Source organism: Delphinus delphis, chromosome 1, assembly GCF_949987515.2.
Source record: "Delphinus delphis chromosome 1, mDelDel1.2, whole genome shotgun sequence".
NCBI classification, from domain to species: Eukaryota; Metazoa; Chordata; class Mammalia; order Artiodactyla; family Delphinidae; genus Delphinus; species Delphinus delphis.
The window spans coordinates 42,479,545-42,495,196 of record NC_082683.1 but is presented as its reverse complement, the minus strand read 5'-3'; the positions used below and the strand labels follow the sequence as shown (position 1 = coordinate 42,495,196).

At 37.2% G+C, this 15,652-nt stretch overlaps 1 protein-coding gene across 2 annotated transcripts in view; it reads left to right on the top strand.

Annotated features, from left to right (window-relative positions):
* EPS15 (epidermal growth factor receptor pathway substrate 15) overlaps positions 1-15,652 on the top strand; it is a 159,825-nt gene that overhangs the window by 43,733 nt on the left and 100,440 nt on the right. For both annotated transcript variants that reach the window (XM_060021824.1, XM_060021833.1), the window contains exon 8: positions 2,294-2,353. In XM_060021824.1, the coding sequence (XP_059877807.1) occupies positions 2,294-2,353 (60 nt within the window). The remainder of the gene's footprint in view (positions 1-2,293; positions 2,354-15,652) is intronic.

The window sequence follows — 15,652 nt, the reverse complement described above, 5'->3', positions numbered from 1 at the left end:
TTCTTTCTTTCTTTGATTATTCCCTCTAACATATGAGTGTTTGAAATTAGCTATATATAATCCTTTTATGTAGATCCTTTTTTCTTTGAGCTGTATGCTCTGACCTCCGAATTCCTTGATTTAATTTCCAGAGACCATCAGTATTCTGCATCTGCCATTTACTCTGTGGCTGTATCATACAGCCTGGTTAAAGCAATAGTTTCATCTCTGAAATCATAAATTCTACTCTCTGAAGAGAACTTCTTGTCTTTCTAGATTTCTTTCCTAGATACTTGCAAGACTAATTCTTTGACCTCATCAAGACCTTTATTTCTTTATTTTTATTAATTAAAAACATATATTTATTTATTTATTTTCGGGTGCGTTGGGTCTTCGCTGCTGCTTGCGAGCTTTCTCTAGTTGTGATGAACGGGGTCTACTCTTCGTTGCAGTGCACGGGCTTCTCATTGCGGTAGCTTCTCTTGTTGTGGAGCACGGGCTCTAGGCATGCAGGCTTCAGTAGTTGCAGCACATGGGCTCAGTAGTTGTGGCTCAAGGGCTCTAGAGCGCAGGCTCAGTAGTTGTGGCGCACAGGCTTAGTTGCTCTGTGGCATGTGGGATCTTCCAGGACCAGGGCTCGAACCCGTGTCCCCTGAATTGGCAGGCAGATTCTTAACCACTGTGCCCCCAGGAAGCCCAGCCTCATCAAGACCTTTAAATCAGACTCTTTTATTTTCCCCATCTTTTGAATTTACTTTTTCCTCATCCGTCCTGGATTTTTTTGGTCCACTGTTTCATGTCAGTATCCTTAGCTTCCTTCGCTGTGTTTTCTAACTTTTCTTCTGCCTGGTGAAAATCCAACCTTGCATGAAGCTAATTATCTGCCTTCTCTCTGGTTGCATTCAGACTACTGAGAAAGTCTAGTAAGATTGGTATCATCATAATTTCATGATCTTCAGCTGGGTTTTCCATACTGCAGCCACTCTTGTGCTGTTTCCATCATGATTTCTCAATACCCTTCTTTATATTTCAAACCTTATCTACTCTCATTAAACCTCTAGTCCTTTCTTTAACTCCTTGCTTAGTCAGACTACATGGGGTCAAACCCTGGTTACACCATTTCTTAACTGTATGACCTTGGGCAAATCATTAGAAAACCATGTCTCAGTTTTCTAATCTTTAAAATTAGCCTGGTTCCCAGTTTGTAGGGTTATACAAATTAAATGCGATAATGTATATAAAGTACGTAGCACAGTGCTTGGTACATACTCTTTGAACGCTAGCTGCCATGATCCTGATGATAACGACTTGCTACCACAACACCAGTACTACTGGATCAGTGTTGTATAGTTTAGGTACTCAATAAATATTAATTTAAAAGCTGTTTTCTAATATTGTTTTTCATTAATTATTTTTCTATTGTGTGATCTGTGTGAGATTTCTAAACTATAAATATAATCTTGTTATTTTTTACTTAAAAGTTACCCTCTTAGGTAGCTTCCCATTGCATTTAGGAAAAAGTCTAAACTCCAAGGCATTCAGTGACCAGGCACTTGCTTATTTTCACTCCTGTCTCTTACCAGTATACCTTCTCTTCCTGTCCCAAGTAAAATTTTGTTGAATATCTTTAATACCTTCATTTCAAGGATTTAACATAGTTTATAGCTGGTCTAAAGCTATGGATTCTACTCTAGAGTTAGACCAAATATACCAGGGCCTTTTAGATTTTATATTTATTTTGTATGCCCTGGACATTAGTTGGCTAATGATTAATAATAGAGTGTTCATTGGACACTTATTTCAGATGATTAGAGGTTCTGTATTATAGGGAAAACAATAATGGACTTGGTTGGAAGTCTTCACATTGAAAACTGATTCTGTTATTTAATAATAGTTGTATGATCCTAGATAATTCATGCAGTCTCAGGTCTAAAACAGGTTTTATGGTACCACATGGAGTTGTTGCATGAATTAACTGAGATGTTGTTTTTGAAAAAGCATTATAGTTGTTTAAAGTACTGTGTTACATAATTGTTTTCTTACTTGAGAGGAACAAAATATTTTCTTTAAAAATTTGCAAAGGAATTTCTGTTTAAAAATACTTGGTATTAAGAATTATTATTTCTTTTTACAGTAATGTTAATATAGCATGTAATAGTGATTTAATAAAATGGTCAGCATAATTGAAATTTCTCAGAGAAATAGATGTTATAATGTTTAGGCAAAACTTTTTCCTCCATTTAGGTATTGGATGTATACAGTTAGCACGTGAAATGAAAGAATGTTAATCTTTCCTAATTCTTTTCTTTTTAAGGTTTGGGAGTTGAGTGATATTGACCATGATGGAATGCTTGACAGAGATGAGTTTGCAGTTGTAAGTAACATAATGCTTTCGAAATCGTAAACATTTTAATGGTTTTCTCAAGTGAAAATTTCCCCTTTTTATCTTTAGAGGTAAACTACATTTCTCTTAAAATTGATTGTATGACTGTATTTACCTAGAATTTATAGGTATTCAATAAATATTATTAAACAAATGGATAATGAATGTTTTTGCCATCTTCATTTTATTTGACTTTAAGGTACATAAAAATACATGCTTTGGATAATGTACTCTAAAGATGCTGAGTATAATCTTTTGAATCTCAACGTGACCAGGCATCTCAGTACCTACTTCTGCTGTGGAATGACTTTACTTCAAATATATCCCTGAATTTTCACATTTATTTGATTAAAGGAAAAGATGAATAACATAATAGTTTCACGTCATTTATGAAGGCAGAGAAAGTTTTGACATCTTGTCTGAAGACATGTTATCCTTAGTAACTGGTTAGTTAATTCCGCATAGAGTTGTTTTCATGGCTTCCTTAAAGGTTAGATAAAACTCTGCTGTGGGGGCTTTCCTGGTGGCGCAGTGGTTGAGAGTCCGCCTGCGGATGCAGGGGACACGGGTTCGTGCCCCGGTCCGGGAAGATCCCACATGCCGCAGAGTGGCTGGGCCCGTGAGCCATGGCTGCTGAGCCTGCACGTCCAGAGCGTGTGCTCTGCAACGAGAGAGACCATAACAGTGAGAGGCCTGCGTACAGCAAAAAAACAAAAAACAAACAAACAAACAAACTCTGCTGTGAACTCATGAACTGTAAATCTCTAATCCTCCCTTGAATCTCTTATTTGGAAATTAATCTTTTCAAATTTTCTCTATTTTGCTAAGAACTTGTCCATTGCTTTGACTTTCAGATTTGCCACAGATTGCACTATTCTTTAATCTCTTCTGGGTTTATGGTTGGGTTCCTTTCTGTTTCCAAATCTTATGTATTTTTGCTTCTTCTCATTCTTTGTTTAATTGGATTTTTTCTGGCCTATTGATCTTTTAAAAGAGCCATCTTTTGGATTTATTTATCTTTTCTATTATGTTTTGACTTTCTGTTTCATTCTTTTCCACTTTTATCTTAATTCCTTCTTTCCAGTTTGTTTTGATTTACTTTTTAAAAAATTTCTGAAGAAAAGTACTAAGTCCCTTTGTTTTTTATCATCTTTAATATGGAAAACATTTAAAGGACGTATTTTCCTCTAAATACAGATTTAGCTGGATTCCATAGATATTGGTACAGTGTTCTCCTTTTCACTCCTTTTCAGATAATTTTTAAATTTTCCTTGGTCATCTGTTTAGGAATATGCTTTTTAATTTCAAAGTAGTTAAGTTTGTTTGGTTTTTGTTACCTTTGTATATACTTTCAGCTTGATTAGATTTTGGCTGGTGAATGTGGTCTTTAAAATTTTGTTAAGGTTTTCTTTGTTGCCAAGGTTGCAACCTGTTTGTACATGTGTTTCCTAGATATGTCAACATTTCTGTTCAGAAGATATTAGACTTCTGTAAATCCATTATACTGATTTTATTGACTACACTTCAGTTTCTCTTTGTCCTTAGTTTTCTTCTTTTTGCCCTTTCATAAATTTTATTCTGTTTATATCCTAGGAGTGAAACAAAATAGGCAGAACACATCTTATCACATTTGAAAAAATATATACAGAAACAGAAAATTTTTTCCTTATAAAGACAAAAATTAAAAATTTCAAAGGAGCATTTGTATAAGCATAGTTAAGCTAGGTAGACAATAGCATTATCTTCATTTGCTAAAACAGTAGTATTTCCTGAGGTAAGTGAGTAAACACAGTTTACCTTATGCCCTGAAGCCTTCTCCTAGGCAACTTTTTTTCTTTTGTAATGAAAGTAAATTTTCATTAAAAGAATAATTTAAGAGTAAACACACATTTGTAGGAAATTACTACTTAAAAAATTAATGAACATCCATATACCTTCTCCTAGATTTACTAATTTTAACCATTTTGCCACGTTTGATTTCCTTCTGTGTGCATTCCTCAGAAATTTTTTCCAACTTTATCCTGCTTAGTGCCTTTAATTTTGAATTCCAGCTTGTGTTATATTAATACTGCTTCTGCTCTCTTTTTATTTGGATTACTTGATGTTTCTAATGCTTAAAATGTATCTCTTAAAAATGTCACTGCCGATTTTAATTTTTTACCTAATTTGACAGTTTTTGTCTTTTAAGATAATGAGCTGTGTATTGATTTTATTCCCCCTACCAGATCCTATTTATTTTACATTATTATTTTCTTTTTTCCTCTTCCTTATTGTTGCTAGTTATCAAGTTGTGATTCATTCATTTCCCCCCTCTAATCAATTTGGAAATTCTATTATAATGTCTGTTCCATTAATGGTTAATACACCCTTCCTTGTACTTAGCATACTTATTGCTCCAGTATTTGAAAAAAAGATTGTTAGCCCTCATTCAAGTAAAATAAGACCTTTAGATTATTTTCACTTCTTTCTCCTTCACCTCCCAACCTCAGAAGATTTTAGAACATTTTTTGTAACTAAAATTCTAGATTTTACTCAGTTAATTTAATTCTTTTGGTTCTAGGATTTCCTTTGTCAATTTTAATTTAATTTCCTTTTGTCAGTATTAATAGTCTCACTAGCATTCTTCTGGTAGAATTTGCCTGATAAATCTTTTTCCATCTTTTTACTTTCGTGACTGAGGCAATATAGTCCATACTATTTAAAAAAATTTTAATTACTACAACAGAGCCAATGTACCTGAGCCTGCAAGTCACTGACCTTTATTTAGCATCAGTATTTTTAAAAACTGAATTTTAAGAGTTCCTTTGCAAATTGAAGTAATTTTTTAAATGCTTTTGCAACAGTAGATTAACTGAACTCTATAAACATTTTAAATTATGTTCCTAAATAAGTAAAGATAATGTACTTATTCATATGATCAGTTCTTTTGGATTATGAAAATTTATACTTGCCAATTTTTGGTTTGTTGAAGTATAACGTAGTATTTTTTCCTTACTTGTTATGTATTATTTTACATAATCAAAACTATTGAACATGAGAGTATTTATGCTTAAGATTTAACTCTAAAATTCTTACCTGTTTAAAAAATATTTATTTATTTATTTGGCTTGTGGGCTCTTAGTTTCAGCATGCGGGATCTTCATTGTGGCATGCGGAGTCTCTCATTGTGGTGCTCGGGCTCTTTGTTCCAGTACGTGGACTTCTCTCTAGTTGTGGCACGTGGACTCAGCAGTTGCACTCATGGGCTCTCTAGTTGTGGCACATGGGCTCTCTAGTTGCGGCACGCAGGTGCCAGAGCGTGCAGGCTCAGTAGTTGTGGCATGTGGGCTCTCTAGTTGTGGCACATGAGCTCTAGAGTGCATGGGCTTAGTTGTCGTGGCATGTGAGCTTAGTTGTCCCATGGCATGTGGGATCTTAGTGGGATTGAACCTGCGTCCCCTGCATCGGCAGGTGGATTCTTAACTACTGGACCACCAGGGAAGTCCTCTTAACCCATTTTCTTTTAATATTTATTTATTTATTTGGCTGCACTGGGTCTTAGTTGCGGCACATGGGATCTTCATTGCTGCATGTGTGGTCTTTGTTGCGGCATGTGGGATCTTTAGTTGTGGCACGTGGGCTCTTAGTTGCGGCATGTGGGATCTTTTTAGTTGTGACATGTGGGATCTTTAGTTGTGGCATGTGAACTCTTCATTGTGGCATGTGAACTCTTCATTGTGGCATGTGGGATCTAGTTTCCTGACCAGGAATTGGGCCCCCTGCATTGTGAGCATGGAGTCTTAAGCACTGGACCACCAGGGAAGTCCCCCCATTTTCTTTTAGATAAAATGGTGCTTTATGTTTGTTTTAAAGACCCAGTATCTGCTCTGTGTTTATTATATTTTATTTTTAAAAAAATTTTTATTGAGGGATTTCCCTGGTGGTCCAGTGGCTAAGACTCCATGCTCCCAATGCAGGGGGCCTGGGTTCGATCCCTGGTCAGGGAACTAGATCCTACATGCCACAACTAAGAGTTTGCATGCCGCAACTAAAGATCCCACATGCCACAACTAAAGATCCCGCATGCCACAACGGAGATCCCACACTGGCAACGAAGATCCCACGGGCCGCAGCTAAGACCTGGCGCAGCCAAATAAATAAATAAATATTAAAAAAGAATTTTTTATTGAAATCTAGTTGATTTACAATGTTGTGTTAGTTTCAGGTGTACAGCAATGTGATTCAGTTATACATATATATATAAATATGTATATTCTTTTTCAACATTCTCTTCCATTATAGGTTATTACAAGATATTGAACATAATTCCCTATACTATACAGTAGGTCCTTGTTGGTTATCTATTTTATATATAGTAGTACGTATATTTTAATCCTAATTAAAACTCCTAATTTATACCCCCGCCTTTGGTAACCATAAGTTTGTTTTCTATGTCTGTGAGTCTTTTCTGTTTTGTAAATACGTTCATTTGTATCATTTTTTTAGATTCCAGATATAAGTGATATCATATGGTATTTGTCTTTGTCTAACTTACTTCATTTAGTATGATAATCTCTAGGTCCATCTGTGTCACTGAAAATGGAATTATTCCATTCTTTTTTATGGCTGAATAATATTCCATTGTATATGTACACCACATCTTCCTTATCCATTCATCTGTCAGTAGACACTTAGGTTGCTTCCATGTCTTGGCTATTTTAAATAGTGCTGCAGTGAACATTGGGGTGCACTCCGCTTTTCAAATTATGTTTTTCTCCAGATATGTGCCCAGTAGTGGGATTGTATGATCATATGGTAGCTCTATTTTTAGTTTTTAAGGAATCTCCATACTGTTCTCTGTAATGGCTGTACCAGTTTACATTTCCACAAACAGTGTAGGAGGGTTCTTTTTTCTCCACACCCTCTCCAGCATCTTTTATTTGTAGACTTTTTGTTGTTGGCCAATACGCCCAGTGTAAAGTGATACCTCATTGTAGTTTTCATTTGCATTTCTCTAATAATTAGCGATGTTGAGCATCTTTAAATGTGCCTTTTGGCCATTTGTATGTCTTCTTTGGAGAAATGTCTGTTTATGTCTTCTACTCATTTTCTGATTGGGTTGTTTTTTCTTTGATATTGAGCTATATGAACTGTTTGTATATTTTAGAGATTAATCCCTTGTTGGTCACATTGTTTGCAGATATTTTCTCCTATTCCATAGGTTGTCTTTTTGTTTTGTTTCTGGTTTCCTTTGCTATGCAAAAGCTTTTAAGTTTCATTAGGTCCCATTTGTTTATTTTTGTTTTTATTTCCATTACTCCAGAAGACGGATCCAACAAGATACTGCTGCAATTTGTGTCAGAGTGTTCTGCCTATGTTTTCCCCTAGGAGTTTTATGGTTTCAGGTCTTACATTTAGTTCTTTAATCCATTTTGAGTTTATCTTTGTGTATGGTATGGTGTTAGAGAATGTTCTGATTTTTTAAAAAATTTATTTAATTAATTAATTTATTTATGTCTGTGTCAGGTCGTCATTGCAGCACGTGGGCTTCTCTCTAGTTGTGTGTGGGCTTCTCTCTAGTTGCAGCATGTGGGCTTTTTTCTGGTTGTGGTGTGTGGGTTTTCTCTCTCTAGTGGCGTGTGGGCTCCAGAGTGCGTGGGCTCTGTAGTTTGCAGCATGCAGGCTCTCTTGTTGAGGCACATGAGCTCAGTAGTTGTGGTGCGTGTGCTTAATTGCCCTGCGGCATGTGGGATCTTGGTCCCCGACCAAGAATCAAACCTGTGTCCCCTGCCTTGGAAGGTGGATTCTTTACCACTGGGCCACCAGGGAAGTCCTGAGATTGTTTTAATTTCATTCTTTTATTTGTAGATGTCCAGTTTTCCCAGCACCACTTATTGAAGAGACTGTCTTTTCTCCACTGTGTATTCTTGCCTCCTTTGTTGTAGATTAGCTGACCGTATGTGTATGGGTTTATTTCTGGGCTTTCTACCCTGTTCCATTGATCTGTATTTCTGATTTTGTGCCAGTACCATACCGTTTTGATTACTGTAGCTTTGTTGTATAGTCTAAACTCAGGGAGCCTGGTTCCTCCAGCTCCGTTTTTCTTTCTCAAGATTGCTTTGGCTATTCAGGGTCTTTTGTATTTCCATATAAATTTAAAAAATTTTTTGTTCTAGTTCTGTTAAAAATGCCTTTGGTGATTTGATAGGGATTGCATTGAATCTGTAGATTGCCTTGGGTAGTATAGTCATTTTAACAATATTGATTCTTCCAATCCAAGAACATGGTATATCTTTCCATTTATTTGTGTCATCTTTGATTTCTTTCATCAGATACTTACAGTTTTTGGATTACAGGTTTTTTGCCTCCTTAAGTAGGTTTATTCCTGGTATTTTATTCTTTCTGATGCAATAGTAAATGGAATTGTTTACTTAATTTGTCTTTCTAACCTTTCTTTGTTAGTGTACAGAAATGCAATGGATTCCTGTGTATTAACTTTGTATCCTGCACCTTTACTGAATTCATTGATGAGCTGTAGTAGTTTTCTGGTAGTGTCTTTAGGATTTTTCTATGATAAATGTATGATATGTATGATATCATGTCATCTGCAAACAGTGACAGTTTTACTACTTCTTTTCCAGTATGAATTCCTTTTATTTCTTTTTCTTTTCTTATTGCTGTGGCTAGGACTTCCAAAACTGTGTTGAATAACAGTGGTGAGAGTGGACATCCTTGTCTTTTTCCTGATCTTAGAGGAAATGCTTTCAGCTTTTCACCATTGAGTGTGATGTTGCCTGTGAATTTGTCATATATGGCCTTTATTATGTTGAGGTAGGTCCCTGCTATGCCCACTTTCTGGAGAGTTTTTATCATAAATGGATGTTGAATTTTGTCAAAAGCTATTTTGGCATCTATTAAGCTGATCATACGGTTTTTAGTGTTCTGTTTGTTAATGTGGTGTATCACACTGATTGATTTGTGTATATTGAAAAATCCTTGCATCCCTGGGATAAATCCCACTTCATCATGATATATGATCCTTTTAATGTATTGTTGGATTTGGTTTAATAGTATTTTGTTGAGGATTTTTGTGTTCATCAGTGATATTGGCCTGTAATTTTCTTTTATTTATTTATTTATTATTTTGGCTGCTCCAGGTCTTAGTTGCAGAATGTGGGATTTTCATTGCAGCATGCGGACTTCTTAGTTGTGGCATGCGGACTCTTAGTTGCAGCATGCAGACTTCTTAGTTGCGGCATGCAAACTCTTAGTTGCAGCATGCATGCGGGATCTAGTTCCCCGACCAGGGATCGAATCTGGGCCCCCTGCATTGGGAGCATGGAGTCTTACCCACTGGACCACAAGGCAAGTCCTGTAATTTTCTTTTTTTGTGGTATCTTCGTCTGGTTTAGGTATCAGGGTGATGGTGGTCTCATAGAATGAGATTGGAAGTGTTCCTTCCTCTGCAATTTTTTTGAATAGTTTCAGAAGGATAGGTCTTAACTCTTCTTTGAATTTTTGATAGAATTCACCTATGAAGCTATCTGGTCTTGGACTTTGTTGGGAGTTTTTCAATCACAGATTCAATTTCAGTGCTTGTATTTGGTCTGTTCATATTTTCTACTTCTTCCTGGTTCAGTCTTCAGAGATTGTACCTTTCTAAGAATTTGTCCATTTCTTCTAGGTTGTCCATTTTATTGGCATATGTTTGCTTGTAGTAGTCTTTTATGGTCCTTTGTATTTCTGTGTTGCCTGTTGTAATTTGTCTTGTTTCATTTCTAATTTTATTGATTTGTGCCCTGTTCCTTTTTTTCTTGATGAGTCTGGCTAAAGTTTTATCAATTTTGTTTATGTTTTCAAAGAACTAGGTTTTAGTTCTGTTGATCTTTTTTTTTTTTCTTTTGGTCTCTATTTCTGCTCTGATCTTTATGATTTCTTTCCTTCTACTAACTTTGGGTTTTGTTTGTTCTGATTTCTCTAGTTGCTTTAGCTGTAAGGTTAGGTTGTTTATTTGAGATTTTTCTTGTTTCCTGAGGTAAGCTTGTATGGCTGTAGACTTCTCTCATAGAACTGCCTTTGCTGCATCTGTTAGGTTTTAGATCGTCGTGTTTTCATTTTCTTTTGTCTCTAGATATTTTTTTATTTCCTCATTGTCTTCTTCAGTGATCCGTTGGTTGTTTAGTAGCATACTGTTTAGCCTCCATGTGTTTGTGTTTTTTGCAGTTTTTTTCTGTAGTTGATTTCTAATCTCATAGGGTTGTGATTGGAAAGATGCTTGATACAATTTCAGTTTTCTTAAATTTACCGAGGCTTGCTTTGTAGCCCAGCATGCGATCTATCCTGGAGAATGTTCCATGCGCACTTGAGAAAAGAAATCGTAATCTGCTGTTTTTGGATGGAATGTCCTATAAATATCAATTAAATCTATCTGGTCTGTTGTGTCATTTAAAGCTTGTTTCCTTATTTATTTTCATTTTGGATGATACGTCTATTGGTGTAAGTGAGGTGTTAAAGTCCCCCACTATTATTGTGTTACTGTTGATTTCCTCTTTTATAGCTGTTAGCAGTTGCCTTATGTATTGAGGTGCTTCTGTGTTGGGTGCATATATATTTATAATTGTTATATCTTCTTGGATTGATCCCTTGATCATTATGTGGTGTCCTTCCTTGTCTCTTGTAACATTCTTTATTTTGAAGTCTATTTTGTCTGATTTGAGTATTGCTGCTCCAGCTTTCCTCTGATTCCCATTTACAGGGAATACCTTTTTTTATCCTCTCACTTTCAGTCTGTATGTGTCTGTAGATCTGAAGTGGGTCTCTTGTAGATAGCATATATTTGGGTCTTGTTTTTGTATCCATTCAGCCAGTCTTTGTCTTTTGGTTGGAGCTTTTAATCCGTTTTCATTTAAGGTAATTATTGATATGTATATTCTTACTGCCATTTTGTTAATTGTTTTGGGTTTGTCTTTGTAGGTCTTTTTTCTGCCTTTCCTCTTTTGTTCTCGTCTCTCTTGTGATTTGATGACCTTCCTTAGTGTTGTGCTTGGATTCCTTTTTTCTTACATGTGTGTATATCTATTATAGATTTTTGGTTTGTGGTTACCATGAGGATTCGGTATAGCAGTCTATATATATTTCCATGATTGTTTTAAGTTGCTGATCTTTTTATTTCAAGTGCATTTCAGATATCCTGCTTTTGTATTCTCCTCTTCTCGCAATTTTTGTTTTAGATATCATATTTGTGTGTGGATGATTTCCTACCTTTACTGTAGGTTTGCTTTAACCAGTGAGCGTTCCCATTTCGTAATTTTCTTGTTTCTCATTTTGGCCTTTTCTTTTCCACCTAGAGAAGTTCCTTTAGCATTTTTCATAAAGTTGGTTTGGTGGTGCTGAATTCTTTTAGCTTTCGCTTGTCTGTAAAGCTTTTGATTTCTCCATCAAATCTGAAAAAGAGCCTTGCTGGGTAGAGTATTCTCAGTTGTAGGTTTTTCTTTTTCATTACTTTAAAGGTATCATGCCACTCCCTTCTGGGCTGCAGAATTTCTGCTGAAAAGTCAGCTGATAACCTTATGGGGATTCCCTTGTATGTTATTTGTTGCTTTTCACTTGTTGCTTTTAATATTTTTTCTTTCTCTTTCATTTTTGTCAATTTGATAACTATGTGTCTTGGCATGTTCCTCCTTGGGTTGATGCTGTATGGTACTCTCTGCGCTTCCTGGACTTGGGTGACTGCTTCCTTTCCCATGTTAGGAAAGTTTTCAGCTATTATCTCTTCAGGTATCTTCTCAGGCCCTTTCTCTCTCTTCTCCTTCTGGGACCCCTATAATGTTAATGTTGGTGCATTTGATGTTGTCCCAGAGGTCTCTTAAACTGTTCTCGTTTCTTTTCAGACTTTTTTCTTTATTCTGTTCTGTGGCAGTGATTTCCAACACCCTGTCTTCCAGCTCCCTTATCCATTCTTTTGCCTCATTTATTCTTCTGTTGATTCCTTCTAGTTTATTTTTTATTTCAATTATTGTATTCTTCAACTCTGGTTGTTCTTTATTTTTTCTAATTCTTTGTTGAAAACTTCTTTTAACTTCTCACTTTGTGCATGCATTCTTTTCCTGAGTTCTTGGATCATCTTTACGATCATTGCTCTGAACTATTTCTTGGGTAGATTGCCTATCTCCACATCACTTAGTTGTTTTTCTGGGGTTTTATCTTGTTCTTTTGTCTGGAACATACTCCTCTGCCATCTCATTTTGTCTAAGGTTCTATCTGTATTTTTATGTATGTGGAAGGTTAGTTATGTTTCTTGACCTTGGAGAAATGGCCCTCTGTAGGGGAGGTCGTATGTGTCCCAGCAGTACACGCCCCCTCTCATCACCCAATGACCAGGGACCAGCTGGTCCCGGGATAGGTTCTGACCTTTGTTTGCAGGCTGAGTTCCACAGGCACTGGGACTGTATTTTTCTTGCTTCTGGTATCTGCCCACTGGTGGGTGAGGCTGGTAAAGCTTCCTGTGGGAGGGGCATATCTCTGCCCGCTGGTGGGTAGAGTTGGATCTTGGCCCTCTGGTGGGCAGGGCCATGTCAAGGGGCGTGTCTGGAGGTGGCTATGGTCTCAGGAAGTCTTTAGGTAGCCTGTCTGTTGATGGGTGGGACTGTGTTCCTGCCCTATTGGTTGTTTGGCCTGAGGCACCCCAGCACTGGAACCTATAGGCTGTTGGGTGGGGCCAGGTCTTGGTGTTAATGTCCCAAGTAAGATGTCAGCCTTCACTCCTGGGTATGTTTGCCACCAGCTTTGATGTCCCAAAAAAGAGTCATAGCCACCACCCACCTCTGCACGAGACCATCCAAGACCAACAGGTAGGTCTGGCCTAGGCTCCTGTGAATTCACTGCATTTGCCTTGGTTCCTGGTAATAAGACCTTGTGTGCATCCTTCAAGAGTGAAGTTTCTGTTTCCCCCAGTCCTGTGGAATTCCTGTGATCAAGACCCGCTGACCTTCAAAGACAAGTGCTCTGGGGGCTCCTCCTCCCGATGCCAGACCCCCAGGCTGGGGAGCCTCTTGTGGGGCTCAGAACTCTCACTCCTGTGGGAGAACTTCTGTGATATAATTATCTCCAGTTTGTGGGTCACCCACCTAGGAGGTATGGGATTTGATTATATCGCAAGTGTGCCCCTCCTACCATCTTGTTGCGATTTCCTCTTTGTCTTTGGATGTAGCATATCTTTCTTTGGTAGTTTCCAGTCTTTTTTATTGATGATTGTTCAGCAGTTAGTTGTGATTTTGATGTTCTCATGGGAGGAGTGAGCTCAAGGTCTTCTACTCCACCATCTTGTCTTGTTTTCCTCACTGGGTGCTCCAGCAGGAACAGCACAGAGGTCCCAAGAGCGCTGTTACCAGGTCTTGTTAATGTAGCTTGTATACAGTCATCTTTGGTAAACCCTGAGAAAGTAGAGCATAAACCATGTGGGAGCATTCAGAAAAAGGAAGGCTCTGTGCTGCTATTTAAGAAAAAAACATCCTGGATAAAAGTCAGCATGGCCCTCCTCAGATGTTGGGGCACATACAGGAGCTCTTTTCTCCTGCACATGTGGCCACATGCAGGCATTTGTCCCAAAGCCAAAGTGTATGTTTATTTTTTGAATGGGAATAAATAAAAATGAAGTTAATGAGAAATTCTAATTTGGTTTCTTGAATTACAATATGGATTTTTAAAAAGAGTAACTTCTTATTTCACTAATGAACCAGAACTTGGTTGAACCTGAGTCTTTATGTTTAAGACTTATCTTTAAAAATTCTTAACCAAACCAAATTCTTTCTTTCCTTTTATAGCGTAGATGGGATTTTTGGTCGGTTTACTTTTTTAATTGGAATAAATAAAGTTGAAGTTAGTGAGATATTCTAACTTGTATAACTTCTCTTGCCTTGTGAATCTTTAATGAATGGTCCTTATTTCTTTTCAAATGTAAATGCTTTTTTATATTCTCTGAAACCTAGTGGTTTAATTAAAAATCCATAATCTAGAATATCTTGGAGGTTTTTTCGTTTTTTTTTAACTGAATTTGTAAAGGTCAGGCCTTAGCATGCCTTGGGTGTTCTGGCCACAACTAAAATGACTTTTGAAGACTTACTTTCAGGAATCATTTCTGTAGTTCATAAAATGACTTTTGAGAGGGGCATGTGTGTATGTATACACACAAAAATAAAGTGGATTTAAAAAATAATTTCTATATCCTTGAATGTTGATTTTTTAAAATGTCTGTGACTATTATTGGTATTCTGTTTGCTCATTGATGAATTCTATGATTAGAGAATAAGGATATTGGAAATACATCTTCCTGAGTTTTACTTCTGACTTAGGTTAGGAGAGAGTCTCTGACAGGGCATTAAGGGGACATTTTGCAAATGGGCCAAATTTTCCTCTCTGGTGTTTGTTTGAAAACTCAAAATGTATATAAAATTATGGTCTTGGTATTGAACCAAGGGAAGTGACTAATCATCATGTTAAAGTTTATTGTTTCCTTTGTTGGGATGAGTTCCACCAGTATGCAGTCCTATTCTATGAAATAGTTCTTTGTTTTATTGAGCCGGAAACCATGGCTTTCAAACTTAAAGGGAAGACCCCTAAATCTAGTAATTTACTATTTGGTAAATGAGCTTATACTTATGCTTTTTTATAGATTTTTAGAGTTGGACAAGATTTTGTAAATTAGCTCCTCTAAGCAGATCAGTTAGTGGCAGAGCCAGGGCTGAGCCTGGGCCTTCTAGATCATGCTGGGCTTTTTTTTTTTTTTTTTTTTGCTGCCTTGGGTCTTTGTTGCTGCATGTGGGCTTTTCTCTAGTTGCCGCGAGCGGGGGCTACTCTTGTTGCGGTGCACGGGCTTCTTATTGCAGTGGCTTCTCTTGTTACGGAGCACAGGCTCTAGGCACGCAGGCTTCAGTGGTTGTAGCACGCGAGCCCTAGAGGTGCGTGGGCTTCAGTAGTTGCAGTGCGTGGGCTTTGTAGTTGTGGCTAGCAGGTTCTAGAGCACAGCCTCAGTAGTTGTGGCACACAGGCTTAGTTGCTCTGTGGCATGTGGGATCTTTCCGGACCAGGGATCGAACCCATGTCCCCTGCATTGGCAGGTGGATTCTTAACCACTGCGCCACCAGGGAAGTCCCAATCATGCTGTTTTTGTTTTTTTGTTTATTTGTTTTTTAAAAAATAAACTTTAAATTTTGGAATGGTTTTAAATTTACAGAAAGGTTGCAGATAGAGTACAGAGATTTCCTCAGTACCCTTCACCCCACTTCCCCTACTATTAACATATTACATTGCCAT